The sequence below is a fragment of the Thalassophryne amazonica genome, chromosome 22 (genome assembly GCF_902500255.1).
Source record: "Thalassophryne amazonica chromosome 22, fThaAma1.1, whole genome shotgun sequence".
NCBI lineage: Eukaryota > Metazoa > Chordata > Actinopteri > Batrachoidiformes > Batrachoididae > Thalassophryne > Thalassophryne amazonica.
Genome location: NC_047124.1, coordinates 36340183 through 36366112, shown reverse-complemented (window position 1 = coordinate 36366112; position 25930 = coordinate 36340183). Strand labels below are relative to the sequence as shown.

At 45.3% G+C, this 25930-nt stretch overlaps 1 protein-coding gene across 1 annotated transcript in view; it reads right to left on the bottom strand.

Moving 5' to 3' along the window:
* The window catches only part of arhgef39 (Rho guanine nucleotide exchange factor (GEF) 39), a 151430-nt gene that overhangs the window by 235 nt on the left and 125265 nt on the right, over window positions 1–25930 (bottom strand). The window contains exons 8-10 of the mRNA XM_034163553.1: window positions 25534–25622; window positions 2316–2454; window positions 121–218 (exon numbers count right to left, since the gene is read on the bottom strand). Of these exons, the coding sequence (XP_034019444.1) occupies window positions 121–218; window positions 2316–2454; window positions 25534–25622 (326 nt within the window). The remainder of the gene's footprint in view (window positions 1–120; window positions 219–2315; window positions 2455–25533; window positions 25623–25930) is intronic.

Here is a 25930-nt window from a genome sequence, read left to right as displayed (position 1 = left end):
GTGCTGATGAACCACAACGGTCCAACTACAAAGTCAAAACTCATTTAAAATCTGAACCTTGAATTTAATAAGAGAATGTAAGACCTGGAACCGCAGCCCCTCTGCACCCCGTCATCATACCTCCGCCCGAAGTCCTCGGACTGCTTCAGTCTCTTTGGGGCCTTTTCCTCTGGCTCTGCCGGGTGCATCGGAGTGTCGACGCTGGTCTCCACACTCACCTGAAGTGAGACACAAAGACATGTCACATTTCAAGACATTCCGCACCGTGGACTCAACCTCTTGGTCTTGGAAATGGGATGTTAATGTTCTAACTTGGATACAAAACTCCAACAACTGTAGCGTCAACTTGTCTGGAAAGCCCTCACAGTATGTGGGTACCTACGATGGTCCCTGGACAAAGTGCAGAAGTCCCAGAGAACAAAGAGACCAGACAGACAGGAGACAGAGCCAAGAAGAAGAGGAGTGTCTCTCCCTTATTTAGCAGGAGTAGGGGAAAAACTACAGAGGATCTTCAGACATCACAAAATCCCAGTTTACTTTAAACCGGTTAACACCTTGAGACAGAAATTAGTTCACCCTAAGGACAGGATCCCTAGTTACAAACAGAGCAATGTAGTGTATTCTATCAGATGTCAGGAAAACTCTAACGAACACTACATAGGTGAGACTAAGCAACCTTTACACAAAAGGCTATACCAGCACAGCAGAGAGGGCACCAGTGGACCTCAGTCTGCAGTTCATCTCCACCTTAAAGACACTAACCACACGTTTGAGGACAAGGAAGTTAAAATCTTAGCCAGAGAGAAGAAATGGTTTGAGAGAGGGGTCAAGGAGGCATTCTATGTGAAACAGTTGAAACCCAGCCTTAACCGGGGAGGGGGTCTGAGACACGCTTTGTCCCCTGTTTACAATGGGGTACTCAGATCAAAGCAGTTTCAGTCTTTTGTTCATGGTAATGAGTCATTCACCTCATCAGGAGAGTCGTCAAGGGAGCCGTCAGGAGAGGCGTCCGTCCCATCATTAAGGAGGGACAGCTGCCCTGTCATTAGGAGAGTGCTAACTAGAGCACAATAGGTGCTAATTACAACTATTGTTTAGTCACTAGCCTATAGCAGTCTGCCTCTCGGTAGGAGGGGTCTGGTTAGGTTTAAAACTCCAGCTTTTGTGGCTTCTGTTTATTCTTCTTTACAAGAGTCAAGACAGAAGTCAGACTACCAGAGCAAGAATTTTAGCTGAGGAAGCATCTGCGATTTGAAGCGAAACGTCCTTGTGTCAAGCAACCCAGTCCAGTCCAAGATTCAAGCTTCTCTACTACGTCTGTGGCTGGAAGAACCTTTGGTGTGGAGGAGTGAGGTCTACCGACTGCCCGGTACCTGCCGGTGAAAGGTTTATTTTGGCCCCACCTTCTGAGTTGGTGTGGTGGTGTTCTCTTTACTAAAGGCTCAGATGTTGCCTAGAATCTTCTGGAGTCTGATGGTCACAGCCCGAGAGATCGTATGACCAGTGTGACGACTGTGGCCTTTACCTTCCACATTTGTTCTGGTTCTTCCTTCAGCCCCTTGTACTTATCGATTTTCTCAAGCGATTTCTTTCTGTCACTTGGACTTGTGAAATTAACCACAGCTGTCCTCTTCTGCTCCCTGCCAGCCACCACGACGACTGGCTGGTAGATCAGCACCTGTTTATCTGCCTGGAACTTGAAGTCCTGTGGCACCTTAGCTCCGCAGTTCCCAGCCATCTTTGGTGGTATTCCCCACTTGGACTTTGGCACTTCCAGTCCATCTTTAGCACAGATTTTCCTGTATGCTGTCCCAGTTCCAGGGTCGTGTCTCTCAGTGGATGTTGTCCCAGCTTACATTTTCTGGTGTTGCAGGAACTCACTTTGTGATTTGTTCCTGGGGGCCAGCTTCATGATGTACTTTTGGGTGGTCCTTGTCTCATCCTGGATCGTCTCTCAGAATGCTGGACCTTGGCTGAAACCCTCTGTGCATTGTGAGCTTATGTGCCTCGACATCGGTGGCATCTGACTTTGGACACTTTATTATTGCAGCAGGGTATCTGATGACTGGCAGGGGGTACATGTGGGTGTCAAGACAGGTCCTGCTGCTGCCCACATCTTCATTTGCTCTTCATTTGTAAGGTTCTGGAGGAGCCTACACTGTTTCAGATGTGTTGATGATTGCTTTGAGTGCATCTCCTCAGGTTGCGTGGATGTGCCATGTAGACACAGGATTGAACCTCTTTACCTCGTTTGTGGTGTACTGAGGTCTTGAGCCACCAGGCTTTGCAGTTGTGTTAGTCTGTGTGTGACTCACCACGTTCCTCTTCCTGCTGGGATTCTTGGAGCTGCTTGGCGGGTTTCTTGGCGGGCTGCGGTCTACAGGGGCTGAGCGAAGGGGCCGCCGGCACAGCTCGTCTCTCTGATAGACCACCGTCTGCTTCGACTGCAGCTTTCTAAAAACACATCATGTACTCAGTTACCAGGTTTATCAGCCACACACACCATCATCCTGCTCAGGGTGCAAGTGCAAGTCACCACCCCCCCCAACCAAAAAAAAACAAACAAAAACAAAACAAACCTATGTAAGATGCACCAGAGTATGCACGTCTTAGCTTTTGTTTGTGTGAACAGTGGGTTGATACTGGAAGCCCTCAGCTTGTGGCGTGTGACATAAGGACTGTTCAACTTCAAAAAAATGAGGTGGATAAATAAATGTGCAAAGGGTAACACACTGGATGTTATATAATGCAGTTTACAAAAGAAACTGTCAAATGGACAGCGACTGCTGGCCCACAGCATTGGAAACACAATAATAATCACACAAGTCCATTTGAGGTTTTTTTTTAATAAACTCAGCTGTTTAATTTGGGATTTATGTGCAGTCTTGTAGCATAGTTTTATTACTGATCTTTATTATTTTATGACTGGAGTTTATTTTGTTTAGTGCCTTGATTCGTGGGAAAGCCACACAGAAAGAAAACATAACTAGTGTGTTGCCCGTGGGGATCCATGGGCTCTAGATTGGGTCGTGTTTATAAAATAGGCAGCTGACATTTTTCAAGGGTGGCAATAAATTAAGCAAAGCTTGTATAATGAGTTGGAATGTTGAGTCTAGAATGTTTTTAGTCAGGGAGGTGACCAAGAACCTGTTGGTCACTCTGTCAGAGCTCCAGCATTCCTCTTTGGAGAGAGGAGAACCTTCCAGAAGGACACCCATCTCTGCAGCAATCCATCAATCAGGCCTGTATGGTAGAGTGGCCAGATAGAAGCCACTCCTTAGTAAAAGGCACATGGCAGCCCACCTGGAGTTTGACAAAAGACACCTGAAGGACTCTCAGACCAGGAGAAACAAAATTCTCTGATGAGACAAAGATTGAACTCTTTGGTGTCATGTTTGGAGGAAACCAGGCACCATCCCTACAGTGAAGCATGGTGGTGGCAGCATCATGCTGTGGGGATGTTTTTCAGCAGCAGGAACTGGGAGACTAGTCAGGATTGAGGGAAAGATGAATGCAGCAATGTACAGAGACATCCTGGATGAAAACCTGCTCCAGAGCGCTCTTGACCTCAGACTGGGGCGATGGTTCATCTTTCAGCAGGACAATGACCCTAAACACACAGCCGAAATATCAAAGGAGTGTCTTCAGGACAACTCTGTGAATGTCCTTGAATGGTCCAGCCAGAGCTCAGACCTGAATCCGACTGAACATCTCTGGAGAGATCTGAAAATGTCTGTGCACCAACGCTCCCCATCCAACCTGAGGAATGGACCAAACTACCCAAAGATAGGTGCACCAAGCTTGGCGCATCATATTCAAGAAGACTTGAGGCTAGAATTGCTGCCAAAGGTGCATCAACAAAGTATTGAACAAAGTCTGTGAATACTTATGGACATGTGATCTATTAGTTTTTTATTTTTAATAAATTTGCAAAAATAAAAAACAAACAAAAAAAACCCAAACCCCAACCTTTTTCATGTTGTCATTATGGGGTGTTGTGAGTAGAAGTTTGAGGGAAAAATGTGTTTAATCCATTTTGGAATAAGGCTGTAACATTAAAAAAGTGGAAAAAGTGATGTTCTGTGAATACTTTCTGGATGCTGTGTATCTACGTAGATCGAACCCCTCCAGTTTGTTCATACAAAAAAGAAACAACCACCACCAAAATCCATTATCCTGTAACTTACCAAAGTCTGTCCAGTCGTCAAATGAATTCAGTGCAAACCTGTAAACCCCCCACCAACCCACCTTCAGTGACCCCCGACGGTGCGAGTCCCAGTGACCCTTAGTCCTGTCAGCCCGTCCTCTCCTTCCAACTCCACCACAGATAATTACAGTCCCTGGAGTTTAGAACTGTCACTGTGCAACCCTCATGTTGGGGCGGTCAGAGCTTTTTGACAGCCTCCTCTGTCTTCTGTCTGACCAAGTGATGAACTAATTAGCCTGAGCAGGTGGGCTGGGGTCAGGACCCGCAGCACAGGCTGACCCGAACTTTATTTGTGGTGGGCTTGGAGTTAGTGAGGCCCAGCTGATCAGTACTCAGAGACTGAGAGACTGGCACTGCCAAAGTCAACGCCAGGCTGCATCGAACGTATTCACAGACAAACATCAATACACAGACACAAAGCACACAGTGGGAAGCGAACCCTGTAATTCATCATCGGTCACATTATGTCCTTAAACACACACCAATATAACTGTGTTCATCTTAAAGGACAATGATCAGATTGTTTTGTTTGCGTCCCAGGAGGCAGCGGTAAAAGTACCCATGTGCTCAAAAAGGTGCAGGTACTCAGCACTGGTGGGTAGTGACGCAACTCAAGCACAGCTACCAAAAACAAAGAAATGACAAAGCCAAGTTTGGTAACACACAAAAAAAGAATAGTTTTTCTCATGTATTCCTCTAATTGATGTGGGCCGAGGTGTTTGGTGATGCTGACGTCTTTGCAACACCAAGACAGATGAATTCAGGATGAGAACTACTCCTCACTGTGCAACAGTCATGGCGGAGGCAAGACTGAACCATCATGTTCCTGATGCAGCTCCTGATGTAACAGGCTGGACTGTCCACACATTGGACTCAACAACGGACTCTGACAACAGACTATGTTTTACATAAACCACAACTGGTCAGCAGCCCACAGCCAATGATGACGTGTTCTCAACTAGTGTTCTGCCGGTTCAACACCCAAAGGGTTAGAGTTACCATACCAACATCCACGCTACCAAAGTGATGTCACTGATCCTGTTAATCCAGGTAAGGACTATTTTAAGGAAAGTTGATGCCAACAAAGCCACTGGCCCTGATGGACAGCCTGCTAGGGCACTGAAAGCTTGTGCCGATCTGCTTCCTGAGGTATTTACCAAAATATGAAACCTCTTTTTACAGCAAGCTAAGGTGAGAAGATCTCTCAAATATTCCACCATCGTCCCTTCAGTGAAAAACCAAAAACAGGTGAAATGTGTCGACGACTACCAGGCTGTGGCCCGAACATCAGCAGCCATGAAGTGCTTTGAGAAGAAGAGGCTACATCACAGAGGCATCGTTCTACCTGATCTTGACAAGCACCAGTACTCCTACAGATCTACAGAATAGGCCATTGAAACAGCTCTTCATACCTCTATGACTCACCTGGAGAAAGCTACGTGAGAATGCTTTTTGTGTGTTTTAGTGCTGCACTTAATGCTGTCATCACACACAAACTGGCTAGCAAATTATACACACAACACGTTGGCACGGATCCAAGACACATCACAGAACCACCTCAGCAAATCAGAGCGAGAAAATCCATTTGTTCCACCACTGTCATAAATACTGGCACTCCTCAGGGCTGTGTTTTGAGTCCATTGCTTTATAAGTCATATAAGCTTTACAAGCTGTATACTCATGATTATACTCCCATTCACGCCTCCAGCCACATCATCAAGTTTGCAGTCAGTCTGATTTGTAGCCACGATCCAAAGTATTCTAACCATCCCAATGATCCAAACTGTCCCAACCCTCTTAACCATCCTGACCATCCCCACCATCCCATGAGAGAGAATACTGAGAGACCTTATGTTCAAAACTGATTTATGGCCCTGTCAGCCAATCAGAATCGTCTACGTCACTAAGCCCCGCCCTAATCCCCGCCCCTTATGACATCACAGCCAATCAGAATCGATTACATCACTATGTCTCGCCCTTAGGTCCCGCCCCTGGCTCCTCCCCTAGTCCCGCCCCTGGCTCCTCCCCTAGTCCCGCCCCGGGCTAATTAAACATAAATCAGTGTCTAATATTTAATACCGCTTTAATATTTTTAATTCTTAAATTAAAGCGCGTCCTTTTATGGTTTTTAATGCCTCAATTAAAGAAGGAATAAAAAATACCGTATCTTATACATAATTATGGGAGGTTTTCTTCAATTTAGTGATTAAACACGAATATTTTAATACGCCTTTAATATTTTTAATTCTTAAATTAATGCGTCTCCTTTTCTGTTTTTTAATTCTTAAATTAAAGAAGGGTTAAAAATAACCGTCTCTCGGCTGTAACGGCTGTCTTTGCAGCAAGACGGTCAAATACCCACGCATAGAGCTCCTCACGGAAACATGACCCCACGGCTGTAATACCTGTTGCAGACGCTAACTGTGTGTTTCGGAGGTGTGTGTGCGTGTGTGTTTCGGAGGTGTGTGTGTGCGTGTGCTTCGGAGGTGTGTGTGCGTGTGTTTTGGAGGTGTGTGTGCGTGTGTTTCGGAGGTGTGTGTGTGTGTGTGTGTGTGACCTGCGCAGCGGGGGTGTCACACCGGATGGTCTTTTATAACATAGTAGAGAAGCTTGAATCTTTGGTTGAAGCTTGAATGTTTTATTACATCCGATTTCCTGATGACGTGGTCGTTCACTGGGCTTGTTTGAAGACGGAAAAACAAAGCTTATTCTACAGGTCTTTTTACAAGGTGTCTGGCCTGGAGGGACGTGATCGATCAGGGGCTGCGGGACACCCGCTGATCGGAGATGCCGCCCGAGGTGATGAAGGCGGAAAAAACAAAGTTTCTTCTCAGTCACGTCCCCCTGTGGGAAGGAGTCACCGCTCATTTCCACTACGACCGGTGAAGAATGAAGGCGCCTGGACCCCGCGATGGGTATAAAATAGAATTAATTTGCGGTTAAAAAAAAAAAAAAAAAAAAAATCCTGAAAAACCATGTTGTTTAATTAAGTTTTCTCGTCTTCAAGCAGATGCGAAAACCGCATCAGCTTTCAGGGTAAGTGATTTAAGTAATCTTTTTTGATAGAAATGAGTGTTTTTAAATGATGCACGCGGTCTGAAACTGTGTCTTTTTTTAGACAAAACCACGCAGACGGTGATATATTTGAAATATTACAGAATATCTGCTTGCGAGGGTGCTGCTTTTTATTTATTTATTTTAATTCTAGAAATCAAGTCAGAGCCCCCTGAAGAAGTTCGAAGGCTGGAAGTCCCGACTTCACTACGCAGATGCAAGTACAGCGACCAAAATTAAATCACGGTTAAAACTCTGGAATAACCCGATTTTTTCTGTTACAGCCCGTGGAGAAGCGGGTCAGCAGCAGAGAAGCGTAAAACGATCCACGGATTTACACGGTAAGGAGTCGGAGTTTATGTATTTATTTATTTAAAATATTTAATAACTAACGTTTTTCTCTTTTTTTCAGCACGCGGTGGAGGGAGACCGTCTATTTTCCACCGAGACGCAAGGCTCGAAGATATTCTGAGCTTGATTAACCTCATCTCGCAACTTTTTTGAAAATGTGTATTCTGTTTTTTTTTTTCTTATTCCGATGGAACGGGAGAATTCATTTTGAAGAGGTATATTAATTCATTTTGAAGAGGTATATTAATTCATTTTGAAGAGGTATATTAATCCTGGTACAGATTTTAAAAGATGGAAGGAGAGAATTCAGGTCGGGAAAATAACTTTGGACGTGTATTGGATTTAAACGCTTCAATAATCGACTCAGCGGGGAGCGCTCCTGGAACAGATGGTCCATTACCCGAGGCGTTAAATTCGCCGCCTCGAAATAACATCGAGTCCGGAGAGAGACTTTTAAGCCGTGTTCGTTTAACACCTCTAACTGATGCTCTTAACAATTTGGCGGCTGAACGAGAATCGGAAGAAATGAACCCCTACATCATTTTTGCGATTAACGCGATAAATTTGACGGTCCAGTCTGATACTGAAGAGCCCCCTGACCCCCCGCACACCCCGCCTCCAGACGAGTCCGGTCCCGCGGCGTTGAACCAGGTTCGTCTGACTCCTCTAAATAACGCCGTAAACCTCCTCGCGTGTGAAGTTAATCCTCACGTCCAATCCGCGGTGGATGAATTAAATCAAATGCCTAACGACGCGCGCGTTTTTTCACCTATAAGAAGTCCCTCCCCGCGCAATGCGCACGGAGAAGATATTTTAAACGGAGCTCGTTTAACCCCAATAAACGCGGCGATCTGTTTTGATGGAAGGCGGGGATGATGCACGACCGGGGTCCAGCCGACACTCTCCCATGACGGGCGGTGGGGCTGCTAACGTCATCAGGAGACCTGCTTTTAACAATATCGAAATCAGGCAGCCTCTAAATTTCCACCGCGTCGACGAAATTCCCGACTACGCGGAATTTTATCGTAACGTCATAGGGACTCTTCAGAACTCGGTTGAAAAGGCTTTAACACACGCCAGGGCCGGGGACTTTATCCAAATGGAGATTCGTGGGGACTCAGTCTACAACGAGGCCGCTTTGATCAGCTCATATAACGACGCGGGCGATGTGACGGGCTTCCAAAATCTGCTAGAACGATTGATACAATCGAATTCCAACGTTTTATCCGACGAGTCTCTGGAATTAGTGGTCCAAGTCATCTGCAACCAGAACGGCGCGGGGAAACGCAGAATAGATGACCTCCTCCATCACGAGGTTCTGAGGAAAAAATCGAAATGCCTTAATATGGTGTATAATCCTGACAACAGTTTATGTTTCACGATAAACCTCATTCAATTATTGAATCCTCATCTGACTACGCACGAGGCGGAGCAGCGCGGACTGGCGTTACAAATTAGCGTCGGATTATCGGCTGCTACACCGGTATCTTTAGAGCAGGTGGGAAAATTTGAAAATGTTCTGGGTTGTAAAATTGTGGTGTTTTTCAGAGCTGAAGGGGAGAGAAAGCTGACAAAATTCCAGACAGGAATACCGGCGAAGCAGGAAACTCTTTTTGTTTTTCTGTTTAATAATCATTTTTACGGAATCACCGATTTAAAGAGATTTTTGGGAGTGAAATATGTATGTGAGTTTTGCTTTGAGGGGTACAATAACCACGCCTCCCATAATTGTCCGTCATATTGTAAAATTTGTGAATCCACGCAGTGTTACGAGAAAAATAACCCTGTATTCTGCAGCGAATGTAACAAGAAGTGTCGCTCGCCCGCCTGTTACAGCCTGCATAAACAGCCGAAGTATCGTCCTTCCGCTGGTAAGTTCGTTAATGTGTGTGATAACAGGAAAAAAATGCCCTCGATGTAAACGCGAGTATTACATAGCGTTTTCTAAAAACAGCGCTCCGCACGTGTGTAAGCAGAAGAGGTGTCATATATGCGGTGAGGCTCTCCAGGAGCCGGGCGAGGGTCACCTCTGCTATATGACCCCGCTCAAAGCTGAAGAGACGCATTCAGAGAAATATGTTTTTTTATGACTTTGAAACGTATGTCGATAATAACGGGGAACACGTACCGTTTTACGTCAGCGCTGTAACAAAGACGGGTGATTTTTGGAGCGCATGGGGGACAGACTGCGTAGCCCGCTTCTTTAAACATTTTAGAATGAGAAAATTCAAAGAATACGTGTTCATTGCTCACAACTCAAAAGGTTTTGACGGCTATTTGCTTCTAAAGTATTTAGTCCAGCAGGGCGTAACCCCCGCTGTGATTATGACCGGGAGTAAACTATTACTCATGACAGACGCCGCCTTTAAACAGAAATATATAGATTCGTTATCTTTCCTTACAATGCGCTTATCTCAGATGCCTAAAGCCCTGGGAATCCGGCTGAAATACGAAATCGTCCGCAAAGGTTACTTTCCGCACCTGTTCAGTTCAGAAAAAAATCTGAACTATGTCGGCCCGTACCCTGACTCTGCAGCTTACGGGGTCGCAAATATGTCAGAGGGAGAAAGAGAGGAATTTAACACGTGGTACGTGCGCAAAAAAAACGCAATTTTCGATTTTAAAGCCGAGGCCGTTATGTATTGTGATAACGATACAAAAATCCTGGCTGCAGCCTGCTCCAAATTTATGGCTGGATTCATCGCTGAAACACGCGTGGATCCTTTTACCTGCGTTACAATCGCCTCAGCGTGTATGAAAGTCTTCCAAACTAACTTTCTCGCTCCAAAAACACTGGCGATCCCCTCCGCCGACAATTATAGAACGAAGCAATCAATCAATCAATCAACTTTTTTCTTATATAGCGCCAAATCACAACAAACAGTTGCCCCAAGGCGCTCCATATTGCAAGGCAAGGCCATACAATAACCATGAAAAACCCCAACGGTCAAAACGACCCCCTATGAGCAAGCACTTGGCCACAGTGGGAAGGAAAAACTCCCTTTTAACAGGAAGAAACCTCCAGCAGAACCAGGCTCAGGGAGGGGCAGTCTTCTGCTGAGACTGGTTGGGGCTGAGGGAAAGAACCAGGAAAAAGACATGCCGAGAAGGGGGGCAGAGATCGATCACTAATGATTAAATGCAGAGTGATGCATACGGAGCAAAAAAAGAAAGAAACAGTGCATCATGGGAACCCCCCCACAGTCTACGTCTAAAGCAACATAACCAAGGGATGGTCCAGGGTCACCCGATCCAGCCCTAACTATAAGCCTTAGCGAAAAGGAAAGTTTTAAGCCTAATCTTAAAAGTAGAGAGGGTATCTGTCTCCCTGATCTGAATTGGGAGCTGGTTCCACAGGAGAGGAGCCTGAAAGCTGAAGGCTCTGCCTCCCATTCTACTCTTACAAACCCTAGGAACTACAAGTAAGCCCGCAGTCTGAGAGCGAAGCGCTCTAATGGGGTAATATGGTACTACGAGGTCCCTAAGATAAGATGGGACCTGATTATTCAAAACCTTATAAGTAAGAAGAAGAATTTTAAATTCTATTCTAGAATTAACAGGAAGCCAATGAAGAGAGGCCAACACGGGTGAGATATGCTCTCTCCTGCTAGTCCCCGTCAGTACTCTAGCTGCAGCATTCTGAACCAACTGAAGGCTTTTTAGGGAACTTTTAGGACAACCTGATAATAATGAATTACAATAGTCCAGCCTAGAGGAAATAAATGCATGAATTAGTTTTTCAGCATCACTCTGAGACCAGACCTTTCTAATTTTAGAGATATTGCGTAAATGAAAAAAGGCAGTCCTACATATTTGTTTAATATGCGCTTTGAATGACATATCCTGATCAAAAATAACTCCAAGATTTCTCACAGTATTACCAGAGATCAGGGAAATGCCATCCAGAGTAACGATCTGGTTAGACACCATGCTTCTAAGATTTGTGGGGCCAAGTACAATAACTTCAGTTTTATCTGAGTTTAAAAGCAGGAAATTAGAGGTCATCCATGTCTTTATGTCTGTAAGACAATCCTGCAGTTTAGCTAATTGGTGTGTATCCTCTGGCTTCATGGATAGATAAAGCTGGGTATCATCTGCGTAACAATGAAAATTTAAGCAATACCGTCTAATAATACTGCCCAAGGGAAGCATGTATAAAGTGAATAAAATTGGTCCTAGCACAGAACCTTGTGGAACTCCATAATTAACTTTAGTCTGTGAAGAAGATTCCCCATTTACATGAACAAACTGTAATCTATTAGACAAATATGATTCAAACCACCGCAGCGCAGTGCCTTTAATACCTATGACATGCTCTAATCTCTGTAATAAAATTTTATGGTCAACAGTATCAAAAGCAGCACTGAGGTCCAACAGAACAAGCACAGAGATAAGTCCACTGTCCGAAGCCATAAGAAGATCATTTGTAACCTTCACTAATGCTGTTTCTGTACTATGATGAATTCTAAAACCTGACTGAAACTCTTCAAATAGACCATTCCTCTGCAGGTGATCAGTTAGCTGTTTTACAACTACCCTCTCAAGAATCTTTGAGAGAAAAGGAAGGTTGGAGATTGGCCTATAATTAGCTAAGATAGCTGGGTCAAGTGATGGCTTTTTAAGTAATGGTTTAATTACTGCCACCTTAAAGGCCTGTGGTACATAACCAACTAACAAAGATAGATTGATCATATTTAAGATTGAAGCATTAAATAATGGTAGGACTTCCTTGAGCAGCCTGGCAGGAATGGGGTCTAATAAGCATGTTGATGGTTTGGATGAAGTAACTAATGAAAATAACTCAGACAGAACAATCGGAGAGAAAGAGTCTAACCAAATACCGGCATCACTGAAAGCAGCCAAAGATAACAATACATCTTTGGGATGGTTATGAGTAATTTTTTCTCTAATAGTCAAAATTTTGTTAGCAAAGAAAGTCATGAAGTCATCACTAGTTAAAGTTAATGGAATACTCAGCTCAATAGAGCTCTGACTCTTTGTCAGTCTGGCTACAGTGCTGAAAAGAAACCTGGGGTTGTTCTTATTTTCTTCAATTAGTGATGAGTAGAAAGATGTCCTAGCTTCACGGAGGGCTTTCTTATAGAGCAACAAACTCTTTTTCCAGGCTAAGTGAAGATCTTCTAAATTAGTGAGATGCCATTTCCTCTCCAACTTACGGGTTATCTGCTTTAAGCTACGAGTTTGTGAGTTATACCACGGAGTCAGACACTTCTGATTTAAAGCTCTCTTTTTCAGAGGAGCTACAGCATCCAAAGTTGTCTTCAATGAGGATGTAAAACTATTGACGAGATACTCTAGCTCCCTTACAGAGTTTAGGTAGCTACTCTGCTCTGTGTTGGTATATGACATTAGAGAACATAAAGAAGGAATCATATCCTTAAACCTAGTTACAGCGCTTTCTGAAAGACTTCTAGTGTAATGAAACTTATTCCCCACTGCAGGGTAGTCCATCAGGGTAAATGTAAATGTTATTAAAAAATGATCAGACAGAAGGGAGTTTTCAGGGAATACTGTTAAGTCTTCTATTTCCATACCATAAGTCAGAACAAGATCTAAAATATGATTAAAGTGGTGGGTGGACTCATTTACTTTTTGAGCAAAGCCGATAGAGTCTAATAATAGATTAAATGCAGTGTTGAGGCTGTCATTCTCAGCATCTGTGTGGATGTTAAAATCGCCCACTATAATTATCTTATCTGAGCTAAGTCAGACAAAAGGTCTGAAAATTCACAGAGAAACTCACAGTAACGACCAGGTGGACGATAGATAATAACAAATAAAACTGGTTTTTGGGACTTCCAATTTGGATGGACAAGACTAAGAGACAAGCTTTCAAATGAATTAAAGCTCTGTCTAGGTTTTTGATTAATTAATAAGCTGGAATGGAAGATTGCTGCTAATCCTCCGCCCCGGCCCGTGCTACAAGCATTCTGACAGTTAGTGTGACTCGGGGGTGTTGACTCATTTAAACTAACATATTCATCCTGCTGTAACCAAGTTTCTGTTAGGCAGAATAAGTCAATACGTTGATCAATTATTATATCATTTACCAACAGGGACTTAGAAGAAAGAGACCTAATGTTTAATAGACCACATTTAACTGTTTTAGTCTGTGGTGCAATTGAAGGTGCTATATTATTTTTTCTTTTTGAATTTTTATGCTTAAATAGATTTTTGCTAGTTATTGGTGGTCTGGGAGCAGGCACCGTCTCTACGGGGATGGGGTAATAAGGGGATGGCAGGGGGAGAGAAGCTGCAGAGAGGTGTATAAGACCACAGCTCTGCCTCCTGGTCCCAACGCTAGATAGCATAAAAAATATTCGGACGTGGCCATGCAGTGGTTAGAATGGGTTGCTTACATTACCATCAATCACGCTCTAAACAGGGGCGAGAAAAAATAGGAGGTTATTATGTTGATGGGTATGCTCAGATTGACAGGCGGATAAAAGTGTGGGAGTTTCTCGGGTGTTTTTACCACAGGTGTGCAAGGTGTTTTACACAGCACGAAATAAACCCTCTCACAAACACCTCATTTGGAGAGCTCCACGCAGCGTGTCAGAAAAAAATAGCCTTTCTGCGGGCTATGCCGGGTGTCACCCTCACCATGATTTGGGAACATCAGTGGCTTGAAATGAGGCTGAGGGATGAGAGCGTTCACAGTTTCCTCGCCTGCAGGGGGTTACCGCCGCCCCTCGAACCTCGCGTCGCTTTATACGGCGGTCGGACTTGTGCGTCCCGTCTGAGGTACACGGCTAAGCAAGATGAGAGGGTCTATTACGTCGACGTGACCTCGCTGTATCCTTGCGTTAACGTAAATTTCACATATCCCACGGGGCATCCGGAAATTATCGAGAGAAATTTCCGAGACCCCAGGACTTATTTCGGGCTCATCAAAGCCCTCGTGTATCCGCCCCGGAGGCTAAAATTCCCCGTCCTCCCACACAGAACTCCTCATGGTAAACTGGTGTTTACTCTGTGTCGCACCTGCGCTGATGAAAATAATCAAGCAGGAGCGTGCACACACAGTCAGCAGCAGAGAGCTCTGTCTGGGACTTGGACGACCCCGGAATTCCACAAAGCTCTGGATACAGGCTACGTTGTAGCTAAGATTTTTGAAGTCTGGCATTTTGAGGAAAAAAGTGATAAAATCTTTGAGGGGTACATAAACACCTTCTTAAAACAGAAGCAGGAAGCCTCTGGTTTCCCTCCCGAATTTGATAAAGACCCCGAGAGCAGAGAAAAATATATCACGGACTACTGGCTGAATCAGAAGATTCATTTAGACCCAGAAAAAATCAGTCACAATCCGGCAAAACGACAGATGGCTAAGATCTGCCTCAACTCCTTCTGGGGGAAATTCGCCCAGAGGTCAAATCTGATGCAGACCGCGTTCGTTAAAAACGCTGATGATCTGTTCAGGTATCTGTTTTCTGAAGAGTACGAGGTCACATATCTAACATTCCTCAGCAGTCAGGCGGCTATGGTTCAATGGAGGTACGGTCCGCGGTACGTCAGCCGACCGGGTAAAGCCGTCAATATTTTCATTGCAGCGTTTACAACGGCGTACACGCGTTTGACCTTGTATGGTTTTATGGAGGCTGTGGCAAATCCTGACAGGATTCTGTATTATGATACCGATAGCCTGATTTACGTTTGTAGGCGGGGTGAAACCCCGCTGCCTACCGGTAATTATCTGGGGCAGCTCACCGACGAGTTGAACGGCGACGTCATCACAGAGTTTGCAGCGGCGGGACCTAAAAGTTATGCATATAAAACCGTACGAGGTAAAATGGTCATGCGTGTGAAGGGGATCACTCAAACCCACGAGAGCTGTCAGAAAATAAACTTTGACAGCGTCAGAGATCTGGTCGAGGGTTATATAAAAGACCCCGCCCTCGCTGCATCTATCAAAACACCGCAGCAGGGAATTAAACGTAATAAAAGCAGTTTCAGTTTGACAAACGTGTCATTTCAAAAATCCTTCAGGGTGGTGTATGACAAGCGGCGTCTTTTAAAGGACGGGGAAACCGAACCGTTCGGATTTTGAAACATGTCTCACTCGGGAAATACGGTGGAGTTTGACCCCAGACTTCAGCCCCCATTCTCCTGTCTCATTGTTGGACCGAGTGGTTCGGGAAAGACTGTGTTTGTGAAAACATTGCTGGAAAATTGTAGCCACGCTATGAGATATGTGCCTGACAACATTGTATGGCTGTATACGTCTGAACAACCTCTGTATTCTGAACTGAAGAATAAAAATATTAAATTTGTAAGAGGACTCCCTGACTCATTTCTGGACGACAGCCTTTTCCCTGAAGGTCAGAGCCATCTGGTTATTTTGGACGATCTCATCTTTCAAGCAGCGGATCATCCTGAAGTTGTAAGAATTTTCACCCAGTACAGACATCACCGGAATATGAGCGTCATCATGATCACACAGAACATGTTTCATAAAGGGAAATACAGTCGAACCATCAGTTTGAATTGTAATTATATGGTGCTGTTTAAAAACCCCAGAGACAAGTTACAGATGAACATTCTGGCTCAGCAAATGTTTCCCAGCAAAAAACAATTTTTTTTGGAGGCTCTTGATGATGCTACGAGCGTACCTTACGGGTATTTATTACTGGATTGTATGCAGGAGTGTCCAGATCAGTTCAGACTGAGATCGGGATTACTCCCGCACGAGTGGCCCACGGTTTATTTACAGAAAGATAAACGGATATGAGCTCTCTTTAAAAAAGGAACGTCCCCGCTTTTAAAGCGCTAATCAGAGCCGGGGTGAGGGAGCGTCACCACAGCCTGAAGACCTGCAGGCCGGAGCTTCTGAAAACTTTATCCGAGATCGCTTTGAATATATTAAAGGGGAATATCGCCTTGAGCGACTCTCAATTCCGTGCCTTGAAAAAACGAAAAAGAGTTTTACGTCTTCTGGCCGACAGAAAAACCAGTTACAAAAGGAAGCGGGGAGCGTTGATTCAGACGGGCGGCTTTCTCCTGCCTCTGCTCGCCGTGGCCCTGCCCGTTATAACGAGTCTAATAGTACCCAGAGGATAATGGCGTTCAAAGCGGCGCAAAAGATGTTTTTACTGACTCCTCAACAGATGCTTCAACTCGGTCATTCCGTTCCGCCGAGCGGAAATAACATCAGACAAACGGCGGAAAATGATTTAGACTCGCGAATGCGGGCCGTGCTGGAGGAACGTACTCACTCCCCTTACGAAAAAATTAAAAAGTATGAGGCTCTGCTGCAGCGCTATTTAACCCTGATCAAACAGGGGGAACTCGAATCACGCGTTTCACCCCCGCAAGAGACTCGCGTCGCTAAGCAACCTGAGGAGGAGGAGGAGGAGGAGGAGGAGGAGCTGGATGAGACTGTGACAGAGGTCCTGAAGAATATCCCCTCCAGAGAGCGTAGAAACGCTGAATATATTATGAGGAAATTATCGAAGGGTGATACGCGCTGGAGTCCGTCGGGGGAATTTATTTACAAGGGGAAAGTCGTGAGGGGGTCTCACGCCATAGATCTTATGAAACATCTCGGATCCTCGTTCAAGAAATCGAGCCCCCCTACAAGCTGGTTGAAGTTCCTCAATATTTTACAGGAGCGGAATATTCCGGTGGCGTGCGTATCAAACCCACAAGCCCACGAGCAGTTTCAGAAGCTTAAAAAAGGACGGAGCAGCTCGCCGGATGAAACCCGTCTTTTAACCGATTCGCCGGCCAGGAAGAAAAAAAGACTTCCAACGCTGGGAAGGTTTCTCACCATAAAAGGAGGGTGTCGAATTAAAAACTGACTGGATATTATGATCAAGATTTTTTAAAATACATAGCAGTCAGACACGTTTTTGTATATTGTTACTAATAAAACACCGACTGAAACTCATCTCCGGTCTGGCATATGGTTTAAAAAACAACTTTCAACACTTCTCTACTTAATAACAACGGTGCAAAAAACGAACACATAAAAAATCAAAGGTCAAAGCTTCTTTCTACGCTTAATAACGGGGTTTAAAGGGTGCAAACGCGAAAAAACTTTAAAGGTATGATCGGGAGACCGCTCTCACACATCCATCCCGTTTTCAGGCGAAAAAACACACATAAAAAAATCAGAGGTCAAAGGTCAACGCTTCTTTCTACGCTTAACGGGGTATTAAATTATGCAAACGTGATAAAACTTTAAAGGTATGATCGGGAGACCGCTCTCACACATCCATCCCGTTTTCAGGCGAAAAAACACACATAAAAAAATCAGAGGTCAAAGGTCAACGCTTCTTTCTACGCTTAATAACGGGGGTTTAAAGGCTGCAAACGCGATAAAACTTTAAAGGTATGATCGGGAGAGCGTTCTAAGACGGGGGTTACATTTTCACACGGAAAAACATAAAATAATAGGAACGCCGGTTAACACAAGCCGTGACAATATTTAAACTCATGCAAAGGCCCTGCTAGCTGGTTACAGGAGGTATTGCAGCTTTTCTTAAGGCAATAACGATATCTTTTCACAAAATCAGAAACCAAATCATCGTTCACGATAGTATTTTCGGTGTATAAAGACACCACGTCCTGTCCCAGCGGCTCTGTTATACAGATAATACACGCAGTGTTGTCCACATACGTCCGATAACTCGTGCTGAAGCTGTTTGTTGTGATACAGAATGTTTTTAACATCTGGGAGATTCTCCAGATATCGCAGGATGCTTTTAGGGTAGTAATCAAAGTCAGGGCTGAGGCCGAACGAGTCAAAAAATGTGGCTCGACCATTTTTTTCAATGGTGAGCGTTAACCAGTGTTCCCCCGGTAAATGTCTAGGGTGGGTGTTTACAATGAAATATACGGGAGGGCCCGGCTTGATCCGGAATAACTCGTCAGACGCGAAAACACCGGCGAACAGGTCTCCTATTAAGCCCCTCATAACAGCGTCCAATTCCAGGGTGTTCATCAGTAAAAATCCACAAGGACCTGTCGCTTGGAATTAATCTCCAGGAGAGAATCGTAACACGTGTACACTATCAGCGTGGTGGTATGCGGAGTCGCGACTCTGAATCTCATCTCGAGTCGCAGGGTGCCTGTGGAGACAGGGCTCAGAGCGCTGCTGTCCTCCTCCAGGTTTAAATTGAAGACGTACAGCGCATAGCCGAGTGCAAAATCCTCCCGGTCTATACAGAGAGGCAGGTCCTTGAGGTGTCGCCCGGTTGCCGTGTAGAGATTGTAAAACTCCCTGACAGAGAGTCCGTTGTTAAATTCAGGCTGGAAAGCTTTAGCCGGCAGCTGTCTCCCGTTTTGACTGAGTGCGAGGTACTCCAGGTCATAGTGTGCAAATTCAAACGGGGACAGATCTCTTCTCCCGCTGAATGCGTTGTGATTCACCATACCCAGAACCACATATTTGGGCATGGTTCCTAAAAACAGGTTCTCCTGGTTGCATATCCTGGAATGGCTGGGGATCACGTAAGTCTTAACGTTGATTCGTGATAACGGGTACACGGCGTTCCCTTTCATGAGAGCTGCGGAGTAACCCAGTCTCACTGCAGGGGATACGGTGACTTTCTTAATGAATAGGGACGCGCCCAGAATTTTCAGCTTGAAAGTGGAGGCTGCCAGCCCCATCAGGCAGAAAGCATCGCTGGCTCGAATTAATTTAACTCTCAGATCAACGTTATTCAGAAGAAGCCTCTCGTAGAAAAATATGTCCGCGTGCAGCGGACCCTGAACTTGAAATTCACACGATTCGGCACTAAAGCGTGCTCTGCTCACGAGGCCTTTATTCGGGCCCGCGTCATCCACAGCGGTCGAATTGTGCTGACCCGGGGTGTCCTTGTAAAACAAACCGCCCGTGAACTGCGATTTCAATGAAGCGGGCGAAAAGTTCAGCAGCGTCTCAATCATCGCCCTGTACGGGTGCGTCGTGCTGGACTGGGAAATCAGCCGGTCACCCAGAGTCACGTCGACTTGTGAGAAAATCGTATTGAGAGGGTAATTTATTACGCCCACGCGGGCGTCATTAGCCAGGTCAGTCCCGTCGGCGTTTGTAATTTTCAATCGCAGATAAAGCAGCGTATTATTGAGGTCTAAATACCTCTCACCGTCTCCGGGGATAAAAAACTCGATAGGGCCCGTGTCCGTCAGGGCTGATAACGGGCTGACTTCAACGTATTGGCTTTGCTCGATGGACAGCTGGGTCCCGGGGACGGCGAATAAATCCAATTCGCTGATGGTGCATTCGGGGGAATTATTTCACAAAAGAGACATTGTTTAAGAGAAAATATCCCCGGACAACCTCCTCTTCTTATGCTTCCTTCGAACTGTTCTGCTTTTCCCGGGGGTCTTTCGCTTTTTAACCATTTTGACCTGTTTCCCCGGGGGGCATTTCCGGGGCCTTCTTGAGAGCACCATGATCCCGGACCCCCGCTGCTGCTCGGGTTCCTGACTCCGTCCGGCCCTCTCAACAACGTGGCTCACTACGTCCGAAGCGATGCTTCGAGCGGCGTTTTTCAGGTGAGGTTTGGCGATCGTGTATCCTTGTTTAATCAGCGGCGACACAAATTTGAACAGTTTCGAAAATATGTTCCCGAGCCAACGTGCCCGTACATAACAGGAGCGCCGTGGAAGCCGTGAAGGCCATTCCCGACTTGATTTTCATAGTAAGGCACAAATCTATAAATGTCGGCTTTGTGCGCTGCCCCGGCCATTTTTTTTTATCCCGCCGGTTTAAAATGTAATGTCACAACCACTTTACCGTATCTGAAATTCACCGGTCGATCTTGATCGCTTTTGATTTCGATGCGTATCGTCTCAATATGTCTTTTGGAGACCGGGATGTAATAAGTGGGGTTGAATTTCTTTGTAATTATTTCCCCGAAACGACCTCCAATTTCGAACGCTCGGAGGAGAGGAGCAAAAGCGTCGCCCACCGCCTGAGGCTGTACAACGTCTGTATAACAGAACAGGTGATACATGCCCGCTTTTATATCGGGGTAGCGGGGAGAGCTCGTGACCCCGGGTCCGCATCTCAGCCATTGATTAGGCTGTATCCCCAGCATGTACACCGTCGGGGCTTCAAAATATACCTGGCAGGTACCGTCTCCTTCCCACAGAAACTTTTTCTGGATATCGTCATATTTTAAAGTCAGCTTCGGATCTATAGTCTTCAAACGAGGGTTTATCTGCGCTGCAATAACCTCAAAGTTATCGTAATATCCCGTGTCAAAAAATTGCGAGTGAACGGCGAGTTTGTTCTTGGGCGGTAAGCCCGTAATTTTCTTCACCTGAAACGTACAGCAAGGCTTTTCCGGGATATTTAACCAGGTGTGCGGATAAGAAATTTCCGTCAGCGCCACATCCCAGTCACCCTCTAGATACAGGTGTCGAGCCAAGTCCACCTGGTAGCATGAAATTGTGTTGTCCGGGAATACTTTTAGGCTGGCGTTTGAAGGCAGAGTCATATAAAATCCGTGTTTCAGATCCCGATCCATTTCTCATATGTCGGTTGAAGATAGATGTTCTCATATTTATACGGCCATCAGCTGGTCCGTGGGAACCCAGGAGTTAAATTTCTCGGGCCAATTTTTCCATCTGACAAATACAAATTTCTTCCGCTTGGTAAAACGTTCACGAATAATTTCTTGAACCTGATACGGTCTGTCTTTTGCTATTTTAACCTTCTGCAATTCTGGTTCATAGAATGAACCTTCAATGATCTCGCCGTCATAATCTTTCAATTTATAAACGGGCGGCGCACGTTGTATACATTCTGACACCGTGAACATTTCATCCGTAAAACTTTGTTCATATTTTTTATCAAAAACTCCCCTGAGCTTGGAGACCCTGACTATATCTCCGACCTTATATTTAAACTTCGCAGGCCTCCTGCGTAGGGTGGATGCCCCGTACAAATTTTGAAACACTTGATCCACCTTTCGAGCATTAACCTCATTCGGTCTCATCTTAATGCTTTTATGATAACTCTCGTTATAAGCTGTGAGTAAAGACGGCAGGACGTCGATGTATCTTCGTGTGTTTTTAGCAGTAAAATATCTCCACATTCTCGTCTTTAGCGTGCGATTAAACCTCTCGACAACCGAGGCTTTCAGATCACTGGCCGTGGCAAAATGTAGAATCCGGTGTTTTTTCATTAAATCCTTGAACGGTTTGTTAAAAAACTCTTTCCCAGCATCAGTCTGTAGCTTCAGAGGCACCCCGCTCTGCTTTAAGAGCGAGGCAAAGGCCTGTGAGACTTTGCGCCCTTGCTTTGACTTCAGGGCTCTGGCATACGCTTTTTTGAGAACATATCGATAACGGTGAGCAGGTACTTGTACCCGTCGTTAAAATCTGATAACCCCTGCATGTCGCATAAATCCGCCTGAAATTGGTTAAGCGGGTTTGTGACAAATACTCTATTTCTTGGAAAATGCGTCCTGGCAGGTTTGTGTAATGTGTATGCATCTTCCCCCGACAGGAAATCTCTGATATGCTTCATATGAATTTTAGATCCGTGTTGATTGCGCAGAGCCCTGCGTAAACGCTCCGGTCCTCCAAAACTCCCCGGATTTGCCGGACTATAATACATATCCCTCATTAAACCCTCATCACCCATCTTTTAAGGTGGATCTCTTCAGAATGATGAACCAGATAGTCCTTTTTCATTTTTATATGTTTTAGCGAACATAAATATTAATCTTTTGTTTTAAATAGGCGCTCTTGGAAACGTTAAATTGAACTCTGATTCAGTACCGCGGAGAGCGCTCACAGATCAGCCTCGACCTTTTAATAAGACCATGTTAAAACCCCGCATAAATTCATACGAGCACCTTTTTTCCACCAAAACCTCGTTTGTATGACTCTGTCTTGCAATATGAAGCGCCTTGGGGCAACTGTTTTGTTGTGGCTTGGCGCTATATAAATTTGATTTGAAAACATTTCACCCTTTTTTCAACAATATTATTGGAAAGAACACTGACCGTCTGAGTTTTAGAATGTATGCTTTATTACATTCATTAAAGTCACACAGAGAAAAAAACAATTGTTCATGTTTATTAAACACAACATACGTGGAGGAAAAAAGTATACGTTCACGTACAAAACTGGAAAACTCTCAGTAATACATCTCCCCTGCATTTACGGTTTATTTCAGTATTCAGCTGTAAAAGTGTAGGAACAATCTCTTCTCTGGACAGTCCCATCTGTTTCACGCGGCACGCTATCACATCCACAAACAGAGTGTATAATGTAAGCAGGTGCATCGTATTACACCGTGTAAAATCGTCGGTGGTCAAAACAGAGATTTTCAGTAATACGTTGTACAGAGATTTTTCAGATGAATGGAGAGCCGCGTTGTAGATATGTTCTGTCCAGACTCCGGGTCCGGGGCGACGTCTGATAACGTCGAAGACCCTCTCCATAACGCATGAAGGCGGGGTGCCTGGGGTCTCCAGCCTGCGAATGACTGCCCGCTCCTGCTTATACGAGAGTCCGCGTATAATATAAACTTCCCGCAGGCTTTGAAAGAGACTCATCACACAATTACCCATGACTGTAAACAATATAATGATATATAAAAAAAAATGCAGGTTTTTTTTTTCAGTCGTCTGGGTTATAGACGGCTACCATCCCCTCCAGGTCGAGATCGACGTCTTCACCGAAACGTGTACAGTTCGTTGATCTTTGCTTCAAAATTATCAGTGTATTTCAGCTCAGTGAGGATGTTTTCTACCGCCCCCTGAACCCTCGCAGCCGATGGGTTGAGGAAGCGCTGGGCTAGGAGTTTTACCACAGCCGGGATGAAGGTCGGTCTCCAGAGTCTCACCATTAATCTCTCAAAATGTCCGGTAAAGAAATATTCATTTAACGGGTCCAGGCACTCGTGCTGGCGCTGGCTGGGGTGATCGATCTCACACCCGTAACAGAGTTTTTGTCTGTAACTTTTGATCACAGCCAAAGGTAAGTGGGCCACGCCGACTTTCACCGTTTTCAGGAATTCCTCTGACAGGATCCCGTCTGGCTGGTCTGATGCGTAAGATGTGGCGTATTTCTCAGCCCGCTCGAGGTCTTGTACCTCCCCCGGACTTGCGGCCTCCGTGACAGCGGGAAGAGAGCCCACGCCTCCCGGGCTAGAAAGCGCGTGAGAAGGATGGATCTCGCCCCAGACCGGTTCGAGCTGAACTCCCCACGGGGTCTCGTACCCGCCGCGGGTCCGTGAAGCCTTCTGGCGCCGGTCCTGGTTCACGACCGGCTCGGCGGATCTCATCCAGGCCTGCCCCGGGGATGGCGGGTCTCTTCCACAGGCGAGCGCGCAGTCACAAGCGATGTCATCGGCCGGTGCGATGGGGGAGGTTGAGGAGGTCATGCTGGTTCGTCGTCCGATGCTTAAATGAGATGTGGTCCGCTGGTTTTTTTATAGAAATCCCCGTGCATGCGGGGGAAGAGCTACGGCAGAGTTTTTTTTGTTGTTGTTGTTTGTTTGTTAGTTTGTTTTTTTAAGTAGAAAGGGGCCAAGTTTTTTCGGACTTCGATCACGTCCCTCCAGGCCAGACACCTTGTAAAAAGACCCGTAGAATAAGCTTTGTTTTTCCGTCTTCAAACAAGCCCAGCGAACGACCACGTCATCAGGAAATCGGATGTAATAAAACATTCAAGCTTCAACCAAAGATTCAAGCTTCTCTACTATGTTATAAAAGACCATCCGGCGTGACACCCCCGCTGCGCAGGTCACACACACGCCTCCGAAACACACGCACACCTCCGAAACACACGCCCACACACACACACACACACACCTCCGAAACACACGCACACACGCCTCCGAAACACACAGTTAGCGTCTGCAACAGGTATTACAGCCGTGGGGTCATGTTTCCGTGAGGAGCTCTATGCGTGGGTATTTGACCGTCTTGCTGCAAAGACAGCCGTTACAGCCGAGAGACGGTTATTTTTAACCCTTCTTTAATTTAAGAATTAAAAAACAGAAAAGGAGACGCATTAATTTAAGAATTAAAAATATTAAAGGCGTATTAAAATATTACTAAATCAGTAAATTGAAGAAAACCTCCCATAATTATGCAAAAGATACGGTATTTTTTATTCCTTCTTTAATTGAGGCACTAAAAACCATAAAAGGACGTGCTTTAATTTAAGAATTAAAAATATTAAAGGGGTATTAAATATTAGACACTGATTTATGTTTAATTATTTCAGAATTAGTTAATCTTTAATACATTAAAAAGATCTAGGTATTTTTTAATCGTTCATGAAATAAAATGACATTAAAATATTAGACCCCGGGTGGGAGGGGAGGTAGGGCTTGGAGGCGGCGCTTGGGGCGGGGTTAGGGGAGGAGCTTGGGGTGGGGCTAGGGGAGGTAGGGGAGGAGCTTGGGGTGGGGCTATGGGAGGAGCCAGGGGCGGGACTAGGGGAGGAGCCAGGGGCGGGGCTTAGAGGCGGGACTAGGGGAGGGACATAGTGATGTAATTGATTCTGATTGGCTGTGACGTCATAAGGGGCGGGATTAGGGGCGGGGCGTAGTGACGTAGTCAATTCTGATTGGCTGACAGGGCCATAAATCAGTTTTGAACATAAGGTCTCTCAGTATTCTCTCTCCCATGATCCAAAGTATTCTAACCATACCAAAGACACAAACTATCCCGACGATTCAAACCATCCCGACCATTCGTTACACACTGTGGTCTACCAGTTGCACAGCTACCAAACGCACAGACCTGCAGTGCTGTGGGCTTACAACCAACCCCAGTGGTCATAATGAGTCACTCACTGTGAGAGACTTTCATCAATGACAAAACTCTCAAGAAACAAATGAGAGAAAATCTGATGGACTGAATTTGTGACATATCATGTAAGATGATAGACTGGAGACTGTGTGTGTGTTTGTGTGAGATCCTCCTCACCTGATAGCTGAGCTCAGGTTCTGGTACCAGTCATTGAGGTCCTCCTGGTTGTTGGACAACAGTAAGAGTTTGGTTCTGGGGAAGTTCACCTGTAGTGTAGTAAAACCACCCGTTAGTGTGGCGCCGACTGCTGGTGCCAGCTGACCACAAGGACTCTGAATATTGGCATTTCCAAATTAAAAACCAACAGTTCTCTGACACATTCCCCCTCAGTGCAGACGGACACCAGTGAACGTCTTTCTTCTGTTTGCATGTCATTGCTGTGCACTGCTCCCTCACCCCCTTCTTAAAAGAAATGAACTTTTCAGGTTATTCTCATCAGGCAACATATTAAATCAATCAATCAATCAACTTTTTTTTATATAGCGCCAAATCACAACAAACAGTTGCCCCAAGG